General features: G+C 38.0%; 1 protein-coding gene across 1 annotated transcript in view; it reads left to right on the top strand.

The window, feature by feature from the left end:
• AFG1L (AFG1 like ATPase) overlaps positions 1-17,302 on the top strand; it is a 74,356-nt gene extending 57,054 nt beyond the window's left edge. The window contains exons 11-13 of the mRNA XM_068414351.1: positions 9,782-9,922; positions 11,599-11,712; positions 12,501-17,302. Coding sequence (XP_068270452.1) covers positions 9,782-9,922; positions 11,599-11,712; positions 12,501-12,638 — 393 coding nt within the window. The 3' untranslated portion in view covers positions 12,639-17,302. The remainder of the gene's footprint in view (positions 1-9,781; positions 9,923-11,598; positions 11,713-12,500) is intronic.
• Positions 17,303-17,762: the final 460 nt, after the last annotated feature.

Below are 17,762 nucleotides of genomic sequence, written 5' to 3'. Positions count from 1 at the left end.
ATTGACCTATTTTATTTGCTTTAGAGCAAAATGAGAAGCAGATTTTCCGATCTGACACACTGGGGCTTATGTGGCAGTATGGCACATGGCAGCGTTTGTTGTGGCTTGAAAGTAGTTACCTGCTCACTAGAATGGAGTCCTGTAAATGTGCTTCTCCAGTGTAATCATCCAGGGGAACTATGCTTGGTTTTCATCGAAGTGTTTGTTATCATACCATCTTTCCTAAGGCCCCATAAAATGAACAAATGCAGACAGAGAAGGCTGGGAGGGGCACCAAGCAGAGTACCAACATACAGTTCCTGAATTTTAATTCTAATGTTACCTTCCCCCATTCTTTGTGGCCTTTAATTAATTTCTTCCTATCAGTTTCTCCATCTATAAAATGAGGGATACGTTTACCAGTGGAGCTAGACTGTTGAAAAACATCATTAGTTAATTTTTTTTATTTAGTGCGTGAGTGGAAAATGGCCACGATAGTGGATTCTAAGGAGCTGGTTCTTGACAAGCAAATACAGTTTATGATTGTCCTTGACAAATTCTAGAAGGCTTTCTTGGATGGTCAGATCTGATAACTTGAACTCAACAACATGTTTATAAAAATTTTTTTTCCTTACCCCTTTTCTCAGCAGTTGTATGTATATCCAAAGTTCACATGAAAATACTTTTTAAAATAAACCGGACATATTAACTGGATTTTAAAATCTCAATATCCGAAACTAGCAATCATGCAAATGTAAGTCTTACTACCCCATCAGAGTGGTTTCATTTCTCTGTGCTTACACGTAAAGGTCAGTGTTCATTATGCCTTAGAAAAATCACCTTCTGCCAGTCCTCTTTCTTCACTTCCCTTTTAAAATTTTGCTTAAAAACTGGTAATTGTGACAGTTTGCCTTGAATCTTGATCTGGTATAAATAATTTAGACAACAGTGTACCTTATATATAATCTTCCAAGGCCCTAAGGGAGTAAGGAGATAGAGTCTTCCTCACAATATTATCTTTCAAAGTCCTCCTCTCACTTCTGCGTAGCAACCACTGCCCTCTGCTGGGGATACTGACTTTGCAGTGGGCTCAACACATTTTAGCGTTTTTAGCCTTTTCTTGACAAAGGTTGAATAACTTTGTTTCATGTATCCTGTACTCTTTTCATTAGGTAATTAAATATATCCTTTCATCCAGCTGCCAAGTACCAATGAACACAGTGTCTTAACACGGTAGGAAAGTATATCTATAAAACCGATTTTGTGGATGGGTAAACTAAAGAGCAAGCAGTCACGTTAAATGCAAAAGGTTTAATACAGAAATGCACAGAAGTTCATGAGCAAGTAGTCACTGGTACCTGGGAAAGTATATCAGCAAAGTATTGCCGTAGGCATATCCTGTTCCTATATTCACCTTAGACAACTGCTTCTGGCCACTATTAGAGGATATGGGGCTAGATGAATCTATGCAGTTTATTATTTTCAAAGTAATTTAAATAAAGTCATGTTTTCAGTTTGAGCTAGAAAAGAGAGCATGGGAATTTGGGTTACTAAGCATTAGCAAACATACTACAGCATAACAAAGCTAAGAAAAGAAATGTAATATCTATGTTATAAAAGTTACCTTGCTGTGGGTTTTTTTTTCCTAGAAGTTGTTTAGTGTTTCTGTAATTGGCAAAATACAGATTTGTGTAGATTAACACAACAAAGTGGCAAACAGTTTCTGTTAGATGGTTGGTCCATGGCCATAGGCGCATTCTACAGACCAGGAGGAAGACGTGGTTCCTCACTTGAATAGCTTGCACTTCAAAATGAAAGATGTAACTAACCTTTAAAAAAAAAAAATTCACCATTTTCAAAGGCAACAAGTGATTTAGGAATGCAGGTGTCTGCCTTTAAGTCTCCCCTACATGATGACACAACTCAGCTGCATTTGCAGTTCAATGATTCTGAATCATTTTGAGGGAATTACCTTCATTAAAAACTGCTAAATGTATCCACTGTATAATTTAGTGTCATCTTTAGGATTGTGGGATTGTCGGGTGTAGTTGTAAATAAACATATCACAGAGTTGTTCAGAAGTGAGCACTATTTTCAGTAACTTTCTTAGAATCATAGTTTTCCTTAGTTGATTTTCATCTTAGTTTTATTCCCAGCAGATCAGCTTTTGTAGCTTAAGCTCTGGACTGAGTGTCTTTCATTAGCTACATTTGCTTTAAGAACTTAATCAGTTTCTACACCCATAAAAAAAAGTTGCCTTATCTAACTCACAAGTATGTTTTATAAAATACACTTAAGAAACTCATTTCAGGTGGAAATACTGTAATGTAGTAATATTGTTAGTCAAACCTGCTTTCTGTTTTATACCTTATTTTATGTGTATCAGGGCTTAATTTTAGAAATCCCTCACTTCAGTGAAAGCTGCATAAACCTTGAGGCTTTAGATCCTATACTTTACAGACCAGGGAACACACAAAGACAAGATTTTTGAAGCTAATTGTAGTTTTAAGGGTTTGCCTTTTTAATTCAGTTTTTTGTTTCTTTAATGCCTGAATGTACTTTTTTTTTAAAGCTTTGTTGACCATCGTTTTGAAATCTTAACAGTAAGTGCCAATTTTTAAATAGACCTATAAATAGAATGACCTATAAACCTAATTCCCATAGTTTCTAGGTTCTTTTGAAAGCTTAAAAAATCACAAGATCATTTGAATTATGATCTAATGGCTTATTTAAGGTGACATTACATGTACTTTTTATGTATATACATTTCTTTCTTATGGCCTTTGGTGTCTTACATGCTTATACACGTTGAAATTGTTTGTAGGCTTGTTTGCTTACTGTGCAAAGCAACAGAAACCTTTTTTTTTCAGCCTTAACTATTTTTTGAGACCTTTTTGTTGACAAATGCCATACTTCGGAGCTGGAACAGGAAGTTTGGCAGTGAGGGCTTTGGGAGCAGAAACATGCCTTTTGCTGTTCTGCCAGTCTGTAGCCAGCTTTGACCAGCTGATAGGTCTTTGAGAGATCTCGCTTCTTGTAGGTTCAGTATGGATGTCTGTCGCTGTTTAGCAGATAAGCTCTTCTAAGGCAGGAGTGATTGTGCTGAATGATGAATGAACATAGGAGCGTGCTCTAGTGAGACTGACATTTCAACTCAATTGGGATAAAATGGGGAGATGGGCAAATACCAGTGACTGAAGCAGTATTCATCTGTGCGCAAGAAAATGAACTCAAGCAGAACAGGTGCAGAAAAGATGTACTTGGGAGAGTCTAGGCTGAATGGCATGCATGTTCTCCCCACAGGATGAAAAAGAAAAATAGAAATGTGAGAACCTCATCCACATCAGTCATCTCAAATAAAGACCAAGAATGAAAAAGCAGTATTTCAGATAGTAGATAGCACTGTCATACATGAATATAAAATTGTTTATGAATTTAAAAAAAAAAAGCTGGAAGTTACAGGCATCTTCTTAATCAGCAGAAGAGCAAAGGTTAGAAACAACTTTCCACTATGAGAAATGTGATTAAAAGACTTTTGCTGTAAGGTCAAGCAAAATCAGTTCTTACCGGGATTCCGTGATGAGGTAACCTGAGATAGCAGGGGGCTGTACTTGATCCAGAAAATATCTTCTACCCCAGAGTTTACAGATCTCGGACTCCTTCTCTACTGGTCATGCATGTGAGTGTCAAAGCTGGACAACAACTTACAGAAAGGATGTGCAGTAGGTATAAGATAAGGTGCTGTCAATACCAACATGCAGGTAGGAAATTCCAGAATGACTGTTGCTTGTGTTACCTGAGTTTGTCCCTCTTTCTGCATAGGCACTACAGTAATAATCATTGTTATGTGATATTGTAATTACATGATCACATACAGCTGAATGCTGCCTTGCATAATTGGCTTCTGTCATAGTCTGCACCAGAGTTAGTGTGTGATACTAGTCTTATTTAAAAAACAAAAAAAACCCACAACACCCCCCCCCAAAAAAACCCCAAAACAAAACAAAACAAAACCAACAGAAAAACCCAAGAAAAAAACCACCTTTTCACTGCTGGCAATTGAAATCTTAATTTTCTGGACAGTCTTCTTGAGACACTGAGTCCTAGACTGCCATAGTCATGGCTCTAACTGAAGTCAGTGGGCATTGGACTTCGAATTGGTAGCGTTCCATGAAACCTGAAAAAACAGCTTACGCTTTTAACTTTAATTTCTCTGTCCTCTGTTTGTAAAAGAGAGATACTATCACTTTCTTGAATCACAGCTATAGTTGTGGAGATAAATTCATTACTGCAGGTGAAGTACCTAGCTGTTGTGATAACAAAAGCTGAAGAATAAAGGCATAATTCTTCTTCACAAAAGCATTTGAAAAGTCCATGAAAAATGAGATCTTGTGACTCACCAGAAGTGAGGGCAAAACACTTATTGCAAAGTTGCATTATATGAGAACCACTGTTCTGCATACTGGTAGGTCAGGGGTCCTGGGAGACGAGGAAACATCACTTAATGTAAGTCAAGACTATAGCATATATCCAAGAGATAAAGATTAAGAGTGTGCAGGCAACTGCTGTCTAACATCTGTGTCTGACTTTTCAGCTTTAATAATGTTTTTAAAATGTAGCTTTCATTTGTGTAATTACTGCTGGAAACATCATTGTTCTGTTTATTTTTAGTGTCTTCCCTCTTAGTAATTAAAACACACATTAAGGGATATTTTAAAAGAAAGAATAAGGAATCATTTAGTGAATATTTTAACAAACAAGTTGTATAGCCTCATGTCAAGTAGTGTTCAAACAAGTTAAAATAATGATTTTAAAGTTGCAAGCCAACTCATAGTGCTTAGTTAGGAAGCTCCAAAACAAAACTGCATGTTATTTTAATCTATCCTCAGTATGCCCTCTGATGTGATCTTTAATTACACAATGACATGCTTCTTTTTTTTTTGCCATTAGAAACGTTCAGTAAAACTTGATATGAAATTGCCGCCTTAATTAAATTCTCAGTTTATTAATAATGCTTCAAATGAACTTCTCATCTTTGCCTGTAACTTGCAGAGTTTTCCAATAGATTTGCATTGCCATTAGTGTCTTTAAATTTTTTAACCAAGTTAGCTGTGCCCTATCTTATGTTTTTATTTATTTTTCAGCATGTAGCTGCATCGCAGATCATACCTTAGGTTTTTCTGTTCCTTTCTTGAATTATGATCTTGAAATATTACTCAGTGCTCTATTTTATCAGGCCTACTAGTGATAGAGTGTGGCTCCTTTGAAAACAACAGAAAGAGCTCTATAATTTTTTGTTATTGCTTAATGTCTAAGTTGTAAATATTACCTAGTCTTAAACTGTATTTTGGTTTTAGGAAGTTTTGGAGCGTTGGGAGTGTCTGCACTAAATTGTAGTTATTGTCAGTCACAGCTCTTCAGGATGTTATTGGAAGTGGCCCTGGAATATCTTCCAACATCAACAAAAATAAATTTTCTCTTGAGATAAAATAACTTTGTCTAACGTATGTAAAGCATTCTGTATTCTTCAGACAATCTCTAAAAGATGAGTTACTTTGTCGTCGATGAGTCAACAAAGAAGGATGCTTTATACTTTAATTAAATGGAGTATATAATAGAAACAGGAGACTACTAACTCTTAAAACAGTCCACAGAGAGCTTCAAATAATAAACATCCTACTTGAACTGAGATGATGATAGCTGAAAATGCATTAAGTAGGCAGAGAAACAAAAACAAATGAAGGTGAGAACTCAGTCAAGCAGACTGAAGTGGAGTAAACACTTTGTCAGCAAGGTAGCCCATGTTAGTGCTAATGCGTTTTGCATTAGTATGATGCCTATAAAATGCTGACTCCTGGCATCAGAGTTAATGACAAAAATCTGCAACAGTTTTACCTTATATACACATGCAGGAACAATAATACTGTAAGAAAGATTCTTAATGCTTTTAAAAAAAATAATATTGCAGCATGTGAAAGAGCTGGTAACAAATGATGACAATTGTTACATCAATGTGTTATGGCTCTGAAGTTGAGTTTTGATCGATAATTGATGAATCAAAAAAAGATCAGACAGTACCAGAAACACACACCAATCAAGTTGTTATTTTTAGAATGTTGTTCAGAGGACCAGATTAATCAAGCTAAACTTTTAATAAAAGGATTACATATATATGTGTCAATAATAGGAGGATTTGTAGCTTATTTAGCAACTTCAGAGGAAGTAATACCTTCATGTATGCTACTGACTAAAATGGAACACTTTCTGTGACTGGTTGAGGTTCATAAAACAAATTTCAGCCCTAGAGGGTTATACAGACAACTGGTAAGTGTCTAAGCTCATTTGCCCCTAGTCTTGTCATCTTGTCCCAAGCCTGTACTGTTGGCAGTCAGGATCCAGCCAGTACTTGCTGCAAGGTGAGGAAAAAGAGCCTGTCGGCAATAATGTGAAGTTGAGGGGAGGGCTGTTGGTTGCTGAAACAGCAGAAATCTGCTCCTCAGTGGAGCTTCTGTATATGGACTGTACAGCCAGAATCTCTAGCAGTGGTGTAATCTGGGCTTGAGCCCATTTTCCCTGGCTTTTTTGTGTGTGGCACAGAGTTCGTACGTGGGTGCTTGTGCCAGCCTCATGCCAGTTTTGCAGGTGCAATAGGCCAGTGAGAATGTGACTTGAGAAGCTGTCGGGGTGCCCCTGCATCATGGTCTCCTGCATATGGAGCATTTTGAGCGTAGCTGGTGAGTTAGAAAAGCTTTGAAGCAATTGCAGGCAGCATGGAAATTCAGCCAATACCAAGGTTAAAGGAATACAAGAAAGGCTTTAAGCTGCCCTTGGAGCATTTGCTAATTTGCTGTGTTTTCCTTCTTTTTACAGTAATGAGTAAGGCAGAAGGAAATTAAAGGACTTGTCCAGTATGAGAGTAAGTCATGTTGAGAACAAGATCAAAAGCTTTGTCTCCATCTCCATGTCTTTCTAAACTCTAAAAGGAGAGAGTTTGAGAACTTTTCTATGTAAAGAACTACAGCTGATGCCAGCTGAGCCATATATAACAAAAGACTGGCTGGCTCGGAGTTTCAGTTGCATCTCACCAGACTTGAGTCTTGGCAGGGAGGTACAAACTTACTCTATTAGAATACTCATGGCTGCTAGGCTCGGATTTTTCTGATCATAAGATTTTGGAGTCTCCAAAGGCACCGAATATTATCACTTAGCGCTGGCATAGGTGTTTCAGAAATTCTTGTAAACAGCTTGAAATGATCTGCCTTTTATGTCCTTAATTAGAGGAATTTTTGAATTGCCTGCTTTTTGCACTGCTGAAGTAGATTGAATTCTTGTTTGACTGTGGTTTTATGTCTGTATAAAAAGCAAAAGAAGTATTGCATCTTCCTTTCTTCCCATTTGAAATGCATTAGCATGATGTTTGTCCTCCACCTGTTTCCTCCCTTGGACTCCCCAGGTTTTTCATTTTGGTGTCTGGATATCCACCAAGGTGCCCACCAAGTTCTTAGATGTATAGCTCAGCGATTGGGCACTTCAGACTGTGGGTTTTGCAAAAGTTTGAAGCCTTTAATTTTTGTTTATTAATCTACTTATTTTAGGAATCAGCTTTTAGTATTTGATACTTTGTATTTGAAATGAGGAGGGTGTCTTCATAAGGTTTGGATGAGAAAGTATATCACATTGGGGCAAGACAGAATAATTCCTCAGGGTCTGGGGCTTCAGCAGAAGAGTACTTGGGCTCTTTACGTGATAAAAGAAAAAACCTGAGTAGCAGTGATGTCTGTAATTTCTTACCTAGAGACATGAGAAATTATTTCCTTTCTCACGTGGAATTAGATCTCTGCTATTGTCCCTTTCAGGTACTCGGCACACAGGCGCACTTGATCTTTTCTATACTTAACAGTTCTTCAGTCCTAAGTATGGAACAAAAATTACCATTGTCTAAACCGTTTGCTTACCACCAATCTTAAAATCTCCAGCAGCACCCTAGTACGTGTTGCTTTTAGTGCTTCCATTGTTTTCTTTTGCACTTGATATGACTGTTGTCCAGCTGGCTATTACTTGTGTCTGATGGTGAGGTATGCAGTGGGCTAGCTCTGTAATATTTCCATCCACCAGTTCCTTTCACTTTCTTTAACCTTTTCATGCTTGATTTTATCAAAACGTTTCAAGTTCAGGTGCTCTTTGTCCAGATGAGATTTTTTCAGAGGTGATGCATGAAGCTGTTTCTGGTGGCCCTCATGATGATTAGTTTCTTGGTTTCTGGTTAGGAAGTCCATAATAGTGGCTGGGGGACTGAAAGGGAGGGAGAAAATAAACAGTATATATAACTTTGAGGAGAGGATATAGTATATACTGCTCTTAAACACTGCTAAAAACATGTGAAAGTTTTTGTAATAATTCTTTTGCATAGATGCCACAGGGCAGTTGTGTGGTTGTGAATGGGAAAGCAGGGTGATTCATGAGACTGCAAATGGGAGGACTGGCTTTGAGTTAGAGACTTTAATACCTGCTGGCGGGGGGCGGGGTTAGCTGGTGGGAAGCTCTAGCTTATTCCCATCAATTTTCAGAAGAATTTTTGAAATGCCATCAGGGCTTCACTCTCCTGTGCTCACGTATAGACCATTTTTACGTGTTTTTCATTCTTGCGTCTAAATAAAACCAAAAGTCCTGGTCATGGACAGCCAGTAATAATTTCTCAAAATAACTTCTGGCAGAAGGGTTCTACTTAAGCAGTTATGCTTGGCCTACAGCAAATTTGTCCAGTAATTTCAGTTAGAGAAAATATTTTTTATTTCCTGTTTTTAAGATATTAGCAGTATTGCAGTGCTTTATAACCATATTATACTGTTGGTACAGCACATTTCATTAGCTAGGAAGGGAGTTGTGACGTTATTGTGCAAAATGCTGCTGGTCTTGCTCTGTGGAATAGTTACATCCAAGATACTGAAGTATTCACACAAGTAAAACTAATGGGATGAGCTTCAGGAGTATGATGTTTTTCTCCTAAATACGATGACTTAATAGCTCAAGATAAAGTACTACCTGCAGTACTAATAGGGTAGATCTTGCAGAAAAAAAATTAACTTCCATGTAATGAAAAAGTGATTTTAAATGAATCTATTTGTGTACCTGAATGAGCTACTACTATTTGTGCATATCTTCTGTTGATGGTTTAGATACACAAATAGAAACTACTAAGTTCTTATTATAGATTTTTATTTCATCATTACAGGTGAAACTATGAACAAAGGAACTGCTACAAAATTGTATTTTTGTCTGTTTCCTGTTGCTTTCAGTACTTAGAACATAAGATTTTTATTCAATGTGGGTTAGTCTTGGGTGAACTAAATGCGGGTCTACTTATGATTTAGTAACTGGCCTATGCATTTGCGTTCAAAAATTTTGCTGCTGGAAAGTATCCTAATAGCTGTCAGATTATTTATGCTTTAGGTTGACTTCGTAGCGTAACCATGTTTTTTCTTTTCTTCTACAGATTATGGTTTTTAGTGATTATTTTGTTTGAGGTTGTCAGAGAGATCATAACATTGTCAAGATGCAGTAGAGCCACATTTTTAACTATTGAACAGTGTTCAGGTGTAAGCTGACAGCATGAATGAGCACCCATATATACCTATGTCAGTAAGGGCAAACAAGCATTCCTGAAGCAAGACATGAAGAAACAAAAATAAGAATATGATAAGGACTTTATACACTTTCTTCTGTGATTGTAGTATTTCAAGATACAGTGTTTATGTATCATTCTGTCATGGGTTTTCATTTCTTATGGCTTATTTTGTTTCAGCCTCTTGGGGCCAGTGACTATTTGGAAATATCAAAGCATTTTGACATGGTCTTTGTTCGTGACATACCACTTCTTACAATGGCAAAAAGGACACAAGCTCGTCGTTTCATTACTCTTATTGATACCTTTTATGAGCATAAGGTGAGAACCAAGCCTTTCCTATATGTATAGGAATAATATTGGGACCCCTAAAACCTGTTATAATTGGTTTGCAGTATGACTTTCTGTAGTAATGATTTGGAAAACATAAGCAGAATGAACTAGCACTGCAAAGAAACACCATTCCAGCTTCACAAAAAAGGCCTCATTGCAATAAAGGCAAATAAGCAGGTATTTATTTTTTTGATTTCTGTATTAAGCATGACCATAAATACAAGCCTGAGCTCATTTGCCTGTCTTGAATAGGGATGTTATTTCTTTCCTAACCCAGGAAAACCACAGAAGCCTTGTCAATCATTTTAATAATGAAAGATTGTGCTGCCAACTCTGCAGGAGTAAATTTAAATTTTTAAAATTTTAATCTGTATGGGCAGTTGGTTGGGAATCAGTGCCTTCCTGAACAGGGTACTGAGGAGTTAATAGTATAGTTACATTATTAAGTTTAAAGGAAACAGTCACTGTAGGCTTTACATTAGGTTGCAGAACTGCTAATGGAACAGTAAGACAAATGCAGCACTTCATGTGGATTTACAGAGGTTTCAATCATGGAAGCAAAATCATCACTACTAAAACAAAGAGTTGTTCATGTTTAAGATGAGTTTTTAAAAGTAATACGAGATATGAAACCCTATCTTATGTGTGATTATATATGCACACACTTAAATATTTATGCAATCAGGAAATATCAATTGAGATTTTGTTTCAAGAATGTCCTGCCAAGAGGATCAGAAAGGTCCTAATTCAGCAAGGTATTGAACTAACTAAGCGTATGAGTCGTCTCATTTAAGTCAGCCAGATTCTTTGTGCTTTATGATTTGGACACGGACAGTTTCTAAGAGGATATGCTAATATTTATAAACTAATAATAGTGTGTTAGAAATTGGGGCCGGGGGGTGATCTGCTCTATCTACGTGCTGTCATTAAGAATCGCAAGCAAACAGCCGCTTTCTATTACTTCCTCCATAGGAAATAAACAAGTGTTAAACTCCCGTCGCAAATAGTTGTTTGGAAAAACTGCCTGAGAGGATATTTGTGGAGACTTGTCCAGAATGCATTTTGCCTGCATGGTCTCAACAAGTGTCTCCTTCTGTAATATTTCAGTCTGTCTTTATTGCAGGCCCCTAGAGATACTGTATCTCACTGAGCAGTGTATCTCCTCTAAGCAGACAAGAAAACAGCATCATTATTGTTATCATAGGTGAAAACAAGAGTGGCTCAATTCAGCCTTCTAGGAAATTTGGAATTTAAACATTATTTAGATGGAAATACGTGTGCAGTGCACTTACCTACTCAGAGGAATCTGACTGTGGGGGGAAAGAATTGGTCACTAATACTTTATAGCTGTTATTTTGGAAAGTAAACTTGATTGTGAACTCATTGCCTGTGTAGCAGATATTCTGAGTATTTAATAGCACAGTTATGCTGTTCTCTGAGTAAAAGTTACATGAGTTGTTATTGAGAAAAAAGATCCTGTAAGGTTAATATTCCAAACGACTAAGTCAGGTAAATCTGTAACAGCAGTGCTAATAAGAGAAAGGGAAAATAGCTGGAAAAAAACGAAGGTCGTAATCTGAAGTTTGCTTTTCATAAAACATGTATTTTATCGCTTTTCTGTAAAGCCCAAGTGATGATATTGTTGCCTGTTTTCCTTCTCTCAGGTGCGTATTATTTGTTCTGCAGTGACTCCTCTCCAAAGCTTGTTCCTGGTAGAACATGACAATGGTGAGCCAGAGGACAACAGAGTGTTGATGGATGATTTGGACTTGAGCCAGGTACATGATACTAACATCGTCTCCCTTTTGTAACAAAATTGGTTTTCGTCTCATAATTACAGCAGCATTTTAGGAAGAGGAATCGAGTAAACGTTTAACTAGTGATTTGCTGCTTTTTCTGCAGTGTATCTGTCGCTCTCATAATTGCATGTTATGTTATTTATTCATAGTCAAAATGTCACAATATATAGAACCATTTTGCGTAAGTTTTAGGGTCATTTTGATTGTTATTCATTATATCTGTTCATCCATGTATGAAAATACTGATTTAAGCTTAGCTCCTGCATTTAAAATGCAGAAATAAAAGATGCTCTGTTCTGTCTCTGCATAGACTATACAGGGCTGCCTCACAAATAATACTAAGTTGCATGTTGCTTATTCTGTTTTTCCTTTTCCCTATGACTTAGTTATTGTTAATGAATTTTCAAATTATTTGTCGAAATCAGTATGCAATTAGTCATCTCCCCCCATGGCAGGGGGGTTGGAACTAGATGATCTTTAAGGTCCCTTCCAACCCAAACCATTCTATGATTCTATAGATGGTTAACATGTCATCATGTTGTTCGAAATCCAAATTATTGCTTTGCTGTGTTCCATTAGAGGATTATCTAGCTGAAATAGGTATTTTTCTTTAATTTCTGGAGGTTAATTTTCTTTTCCCTTGCCATGCTGCTGTCTTGTATTGTCCAAGCCTGTAAAGCATTCAGCCTTAGGAGTTAGACAGGATACGCTTCAATACAGGTATGTCTCTCACAGTTTTGTGGTACTGTTTTTGTCTATTAATGTAGGATGCCGCCAAAGGACTCTCCATGTTTACAGGAGAAGAGGAGATCTTTGCCTTCCAGCGTACTGTCTCACGGCTTACAGAAATGCAAACTGAACAGTACTGGAAAGATGGGGACAGAAGCAAAAAAAGTTATAATTAAAAGTTGAATAAAGCCATCAAGAAGTAAAACTACAGAATGGGAAAGCTTTTTAGCACAACTGAAATAATAATTGCACTTTATCGTCTGGACCATGTTTTCTTTCATCAGTTAGTTTTTGAGCTTAAGACATGAGGACTTGGTAATTTTTCTGTACCAGCAATGTGTGAACACATGAAATTTTGCCTTCATTTTCTTTTCTGTAAAACATCACTTTGATGTTCAGGAAGTCTAACAGGATTAGATTTTTTCTGGAGAATTGGTCTAGAGGCAAAGTTAATGGCCCATGCAGGGTTCAACAGTAGATTTATAATGTCACGTGAAGAGGACACTTTGTGGTTCATGCCCTGCTTCTGTCATGTACAATGCAGTTTGCACAAAAGAAACATCAAATGCTTTCTTTATGAAATTCCTGATACGGTACAGGTCCCTGCTAGAATCCTGGAACTCCTTTGTAGTGTATTCTGGTTTTTTTTTCCTCTTTTCTGTGGGTAGGCATCTGCTGACTTTCAGGCTCTAAGATTTTCTTGTAATCAGATTGTTGCGCAGTCTGGTTCGGTTTGAACCAAGAGAGAAGCCTGAGGAGGAGCTTGAAGGTACTTGAAACCGCAGAGGATTAAGATCTAAGTAATCATGGATGGGAAAAGAACCTATAAGGCAGGGTATACTGTAACATACAAGTGCAAGTTAATACTCTTCCTAAATTTTGTGGTTCTTGCAAGCCTGGATATGCTGCCCCTGCACCAGTGACGTATTTCTACACTGAATTTTCTCAGGCTTTATCTATACCAAACCTTCCACTGCTGTTGGCACACCTGCACAGATCTAAGGAGAGTAGTACACGGTAGTGCTGAGGCAATTCATCACGTTACAATAGGAATGTGTTTTATGGAAAAGATGGGATATTAACTGATTCCCCAAAGCACATTGCCCGTCCTCGTGTTTGTAGTTGGAAACTTTCTTTTAGTTAAAAATGCAATTGTGTCATTCTTGGTTTTAATCTAACTGAAACAAAATATGGTATTGTGCATATTGGCTTATATTGTACTTTTATTAAAAGTAATTTTAAGAGTATATTTGGAAACCCTGAATAGGGAAGAATATTATGCAAATGGACTGAAAAGCTTGCCGTAATTTCTTAGGGAGGAGATAGATAACAAACTGTGCCCAAATTTGAGGGGTTGTCTTGGAGGGATCTTTTGCAACATGACCTTTTCCTTGTACTGTATCTGTTACCAAAAATATTCTTCTCTGCCTTTGTTAAGCCTGATTAAATTGCTTCAATTGTAATCCCCTGTTACAATTACAGAAAGCTTTCAAAAGGGACTTTTGGGGGGCGAAGAGGACTGGAGAGGTCCTGTGCGTTTGCACGTGTTACGGCAATACAGGTGTTTTGGAGCCATGTGCTCAAGTCTGGTTTTCTGTTCTGATCACTTCTGTTTGCCCTGGAGGTTACTTATTCTGGCTATACCTGTTCTTCAAAGAATTTTTAAAGCCTATATTTATAGTTTACAACTTATGCAACTGTGTTGTTATTCCCACAAGGGTGACTACCATGGAGAATTTTAATGCATATTTATGAAAAGCCCAATCAGAATACATTGCCTATATTAAGAATATCCAAATAAATGATGTATATTTTCAGAGATTTTTATTAGGTTTCTCAACAGAGGGACTATTGAGATTCATGCGTGTGTGTCTGTATATACACACACATATGTGTACTTAACTTATACATATATATAAATATAGGTAAGACTAATATATATAATTTAAGTGTGTGTGGTTCTATATTTATACTCATCAGCCTGGGCCTGCGCTGGTAACTCTCCTGAGGCTTCAGCCTTGACTTTTTTTCTAGTAGCATTCAAATGCCTCCTGCCTTGTCTGACCCAGAATGTATTGTGGGAAAATGGGTGGTGGTGGTAGATACCCTAAAGCATCTTGCATCTGGATATTTATTTGCATTGTTTTAAAGACTGACTGTGTATTTAGCCTGTATGTCCTCCTCCATCAAGTGGTCCAGGGGAAATGCACAATCTTGCAGAACACAGGTGAGACGCTTGGGATGTGTGAGAGAGGAGGTTCTGGCAGGTTCTGCATTCCCACGGAGACTGTCTTGGGCCGGGGGAGTGAGCTGTTTCTCCACAGTCTGTGTGGGTGATGACCAACGTCATTTAACCAGGAGATCCCTGGAACCCCCTGGGCAGATCTGTTTGTGTTCAAACTGGTGCAGCTTTGCCTGTTGGTATTTGAGGCTTTTCTGCAATCTGAGTGCCCATCCCAAACTCAGATACTCCAGGTTTTTGGAAGCTCCTAGATGCAGTGGAACTCAGGAATCATTGCAAGCCTCCTGGGATGTAGGAGAGCTCTGTCAAACCATAGGAGAGAAGTTCCCAAAAGCCTCCAGAGCCAGTGCTGCTTCCAGGGCATATCATTAAATAAAACCATAGTGCAGTCTTTCATTGGCTAGCAAGGAAGCTGTGTGTGGGGAGTCATTGGTAGGCACTGGCAGTAATCAAGGAGAAGAAATGTGGAATATTCCAGAAGGGTTTTGGGGCTGAAAGAGGCTGTAAACAAGAAAAGCTGCTTAAATCACTGTGCAGTGTTTGTGGTTGCACTGCATGGTGTGGATTGCCACTTTTAGGTCAGGACCACAAGGAGAGATTGATGGGACCAATTTGTGAGCCAGCCCAGACACCAGGGCAGAGATCCCCACAGGAACCACAGAAGCAGCATACTTACGCCCATCCGCTTCCCTAAAGAAAGTGAGGCCCTACGTGCTTATTTTATGATGCTGCTAATAATGCTGTAGCATGCATCAAGTCTCTTTCCAATAGGGCATTTGGAGGGGCTTCTTCTGAGGCCAAACAACTTCCAGGCAACTGGCACCGGCCAGAATCTGTCACTGGGGCATGATGGACAACACTGGGTATGTCCTGCCCCAGGGCCCTGGGTCACCTGTGCTCCCAGCAGTCCTGTCCCCTGCGGCCTCGCCTGCTCCTTGCTGCTGTCGGACAGCAGCAGTCCATGACTTTTTATTCCCACTTTAAGATGTTTTAGTTGCCAAAACGTAAACTGTGAGATGCCTGTGAATAAATGATGCACACTCCTTAATGGCCTTAAAATTGCTGGATTTTTGCTGGATGCTTCTATTCCAAGTTCAAGTATTGGCTTCTTAGGTTTTTCTTAACTTGCAACTTCATGTAATCTCAGATCTGCAACATGTTTTTATTTCCCTTTTAGTCATTCAGCAAACATTATTGCGAAGTTATTTTTAAAGGTCTTTTAGAGTAACCTTATTCATGTGGTATGATATTTTGCTGTCACAGGAAGTAAAATCCTTGTGATTCTGGACTACGTGAAACATTTCAAGTCAGTTTAGAAAGGCCAAATCCTGACTGAGAATCTGTCAGCTACCTTGTTTCAAGTACTTGATTGATGAAGGGGAATGTTCCCAATGCCCAAAAATTTAAATTGCAGCTTCTGTGAGCATAGTTACTCTTGCCATATAGACATTTTATCTCTAAAGCTGTATTTTCATTTCATATTCTTGTGCAGTAGCTCTTACTTATCTTTTTTTATAAATAATGCAATTCTGTCTTTCAAAGCTACTGGGTTTCTGTACTTACCTTTGCACAAATCAATGGAATAATTGCATTATTTTGGGTATAACGAGACAGTCTTCGAAAGGTCTTTGCAGGGATTGAAGATGCACTTCTTGCTGTTGTCGTTTTTTGGTCTAAAAAGGAAAACCATTAATGGCTTTTTTGAGTAAAGGTGAGCGTAATGCCACTATAGCTGGATAGATGTCACTTATTTTGCAGCAATTTAAACATGAAAAAATAAAAAGACCTGGTTTCAAACAGTGCTCAGCTCGATCACCAGCCATCTAACAAGGAGGAAGACTAGTATCTCCGTCAAGACCTGTCTAAGAGGATCAAGATCCAGGAGTTTTCTTTCTGCAAGTACCTGGATCTGAATAATGCCGGTGCCTCAGTTTCCCCATTGCTAAAACAGGGATGATGTTACTTTCTTATTTGCTGACACTGGAGTGCTGCCAGGCTTCACTCATTAGTATTCTAAGATGCTTGCTGAGGCTCTGGGATGAAAATACTTCAGTGAAGTACGTAAATAGTGCAAAAAATAATTTAGCTACTCAAAGTGGATTAGTTTCCTTGTTTGGGTTACAGAATTAATGCCATCAACTAAACACCACGTGCCTCTTTGTAGTGATCATTTTTTTTGGTATAATGCAAAAGAAGAAAAAAATTGCCAAATTGCAAACACTTATCCACAATTCCCCTTACTCAGCTTTAAGCTAATTTTTCCAGCAGGCAACAATAGCCATAAAAGTATAGGGAACTTTTTTTATTTTTTAAAGAAGAAAAAATATCTGAGGTTTGTGATTAAAACCCTAACCAATTCATGTAGTTTATCTTCTACCTGTAATGAGAAATTTCCTATATGATTCATTACAACCTTAGCTCCTGTACTTGAGAACTATGGTGGCTTTGTAAATTCTGTTGGGATTTTCCTTGTATTATATACTGAGAATTTTTAAAAAAAATACGTAATTTTGAGTCTAATTTATAACAAACTGAACACTGTTAAATCCTTCTGTTACTTGAGAAGAACGTATGTTGTAATAAAGAAAAATTAATAAATCCTGAGTTTATAAACATTTCACTTATTATTCATGCTGTTTTGAGGTATAGAATATTGTTCTGAATTGATTGGCCTTGTGCTAATTACTTTGTGAGATAGTTTTTTTTTTTTTACATCTCTGTCTCCAAGGGGCAACCGTGGACTGGCAGCACTGCCAGTTTCTGGGCACTTGGTTGACTGGATGAGCTGTAGCACCACAGGCCATTGCTGTACACGTGGCTCAGCTTTTGGGAGGTGTATCCAGGGCTTGTCAGAAAGGTCCTCCTCCAGAGGCAGTTTAGACTTGTCCTTCTCAGTTACTGCTGCCAGCATCCCTAATTTTTGGTTTTGGAACCTTTTTTCCACCTCTCTGACTCTTTTCTCTGGTAACGAACATGAGGGTGGGGTGCTCCAGGTGAGTGCAAACCCCAATTAAGTGCTCTTTTTTCCTGTTAATTTGGGATTCTTACTGTTCAAGAC

Source organism: Nyctibius grandis, chromosome 1 (genome assembly GCF_013368605.1).
Source record: "Nyctibius grandis isolate bNycGra1 chromosome 1, bNycGra1.pri, whole genome shotgun sequence".
Taxonomy (NCBI): domain Eukaryota; kingdom Metazoa; phylum Chordata; class Aves; order Nyctibiiformes; family Nyctibiidae; genus Nyctibius; species Nyctibius grandis.
This window is presented reverse-complemented; position numbering and strand designations above follow the sequence as displayed.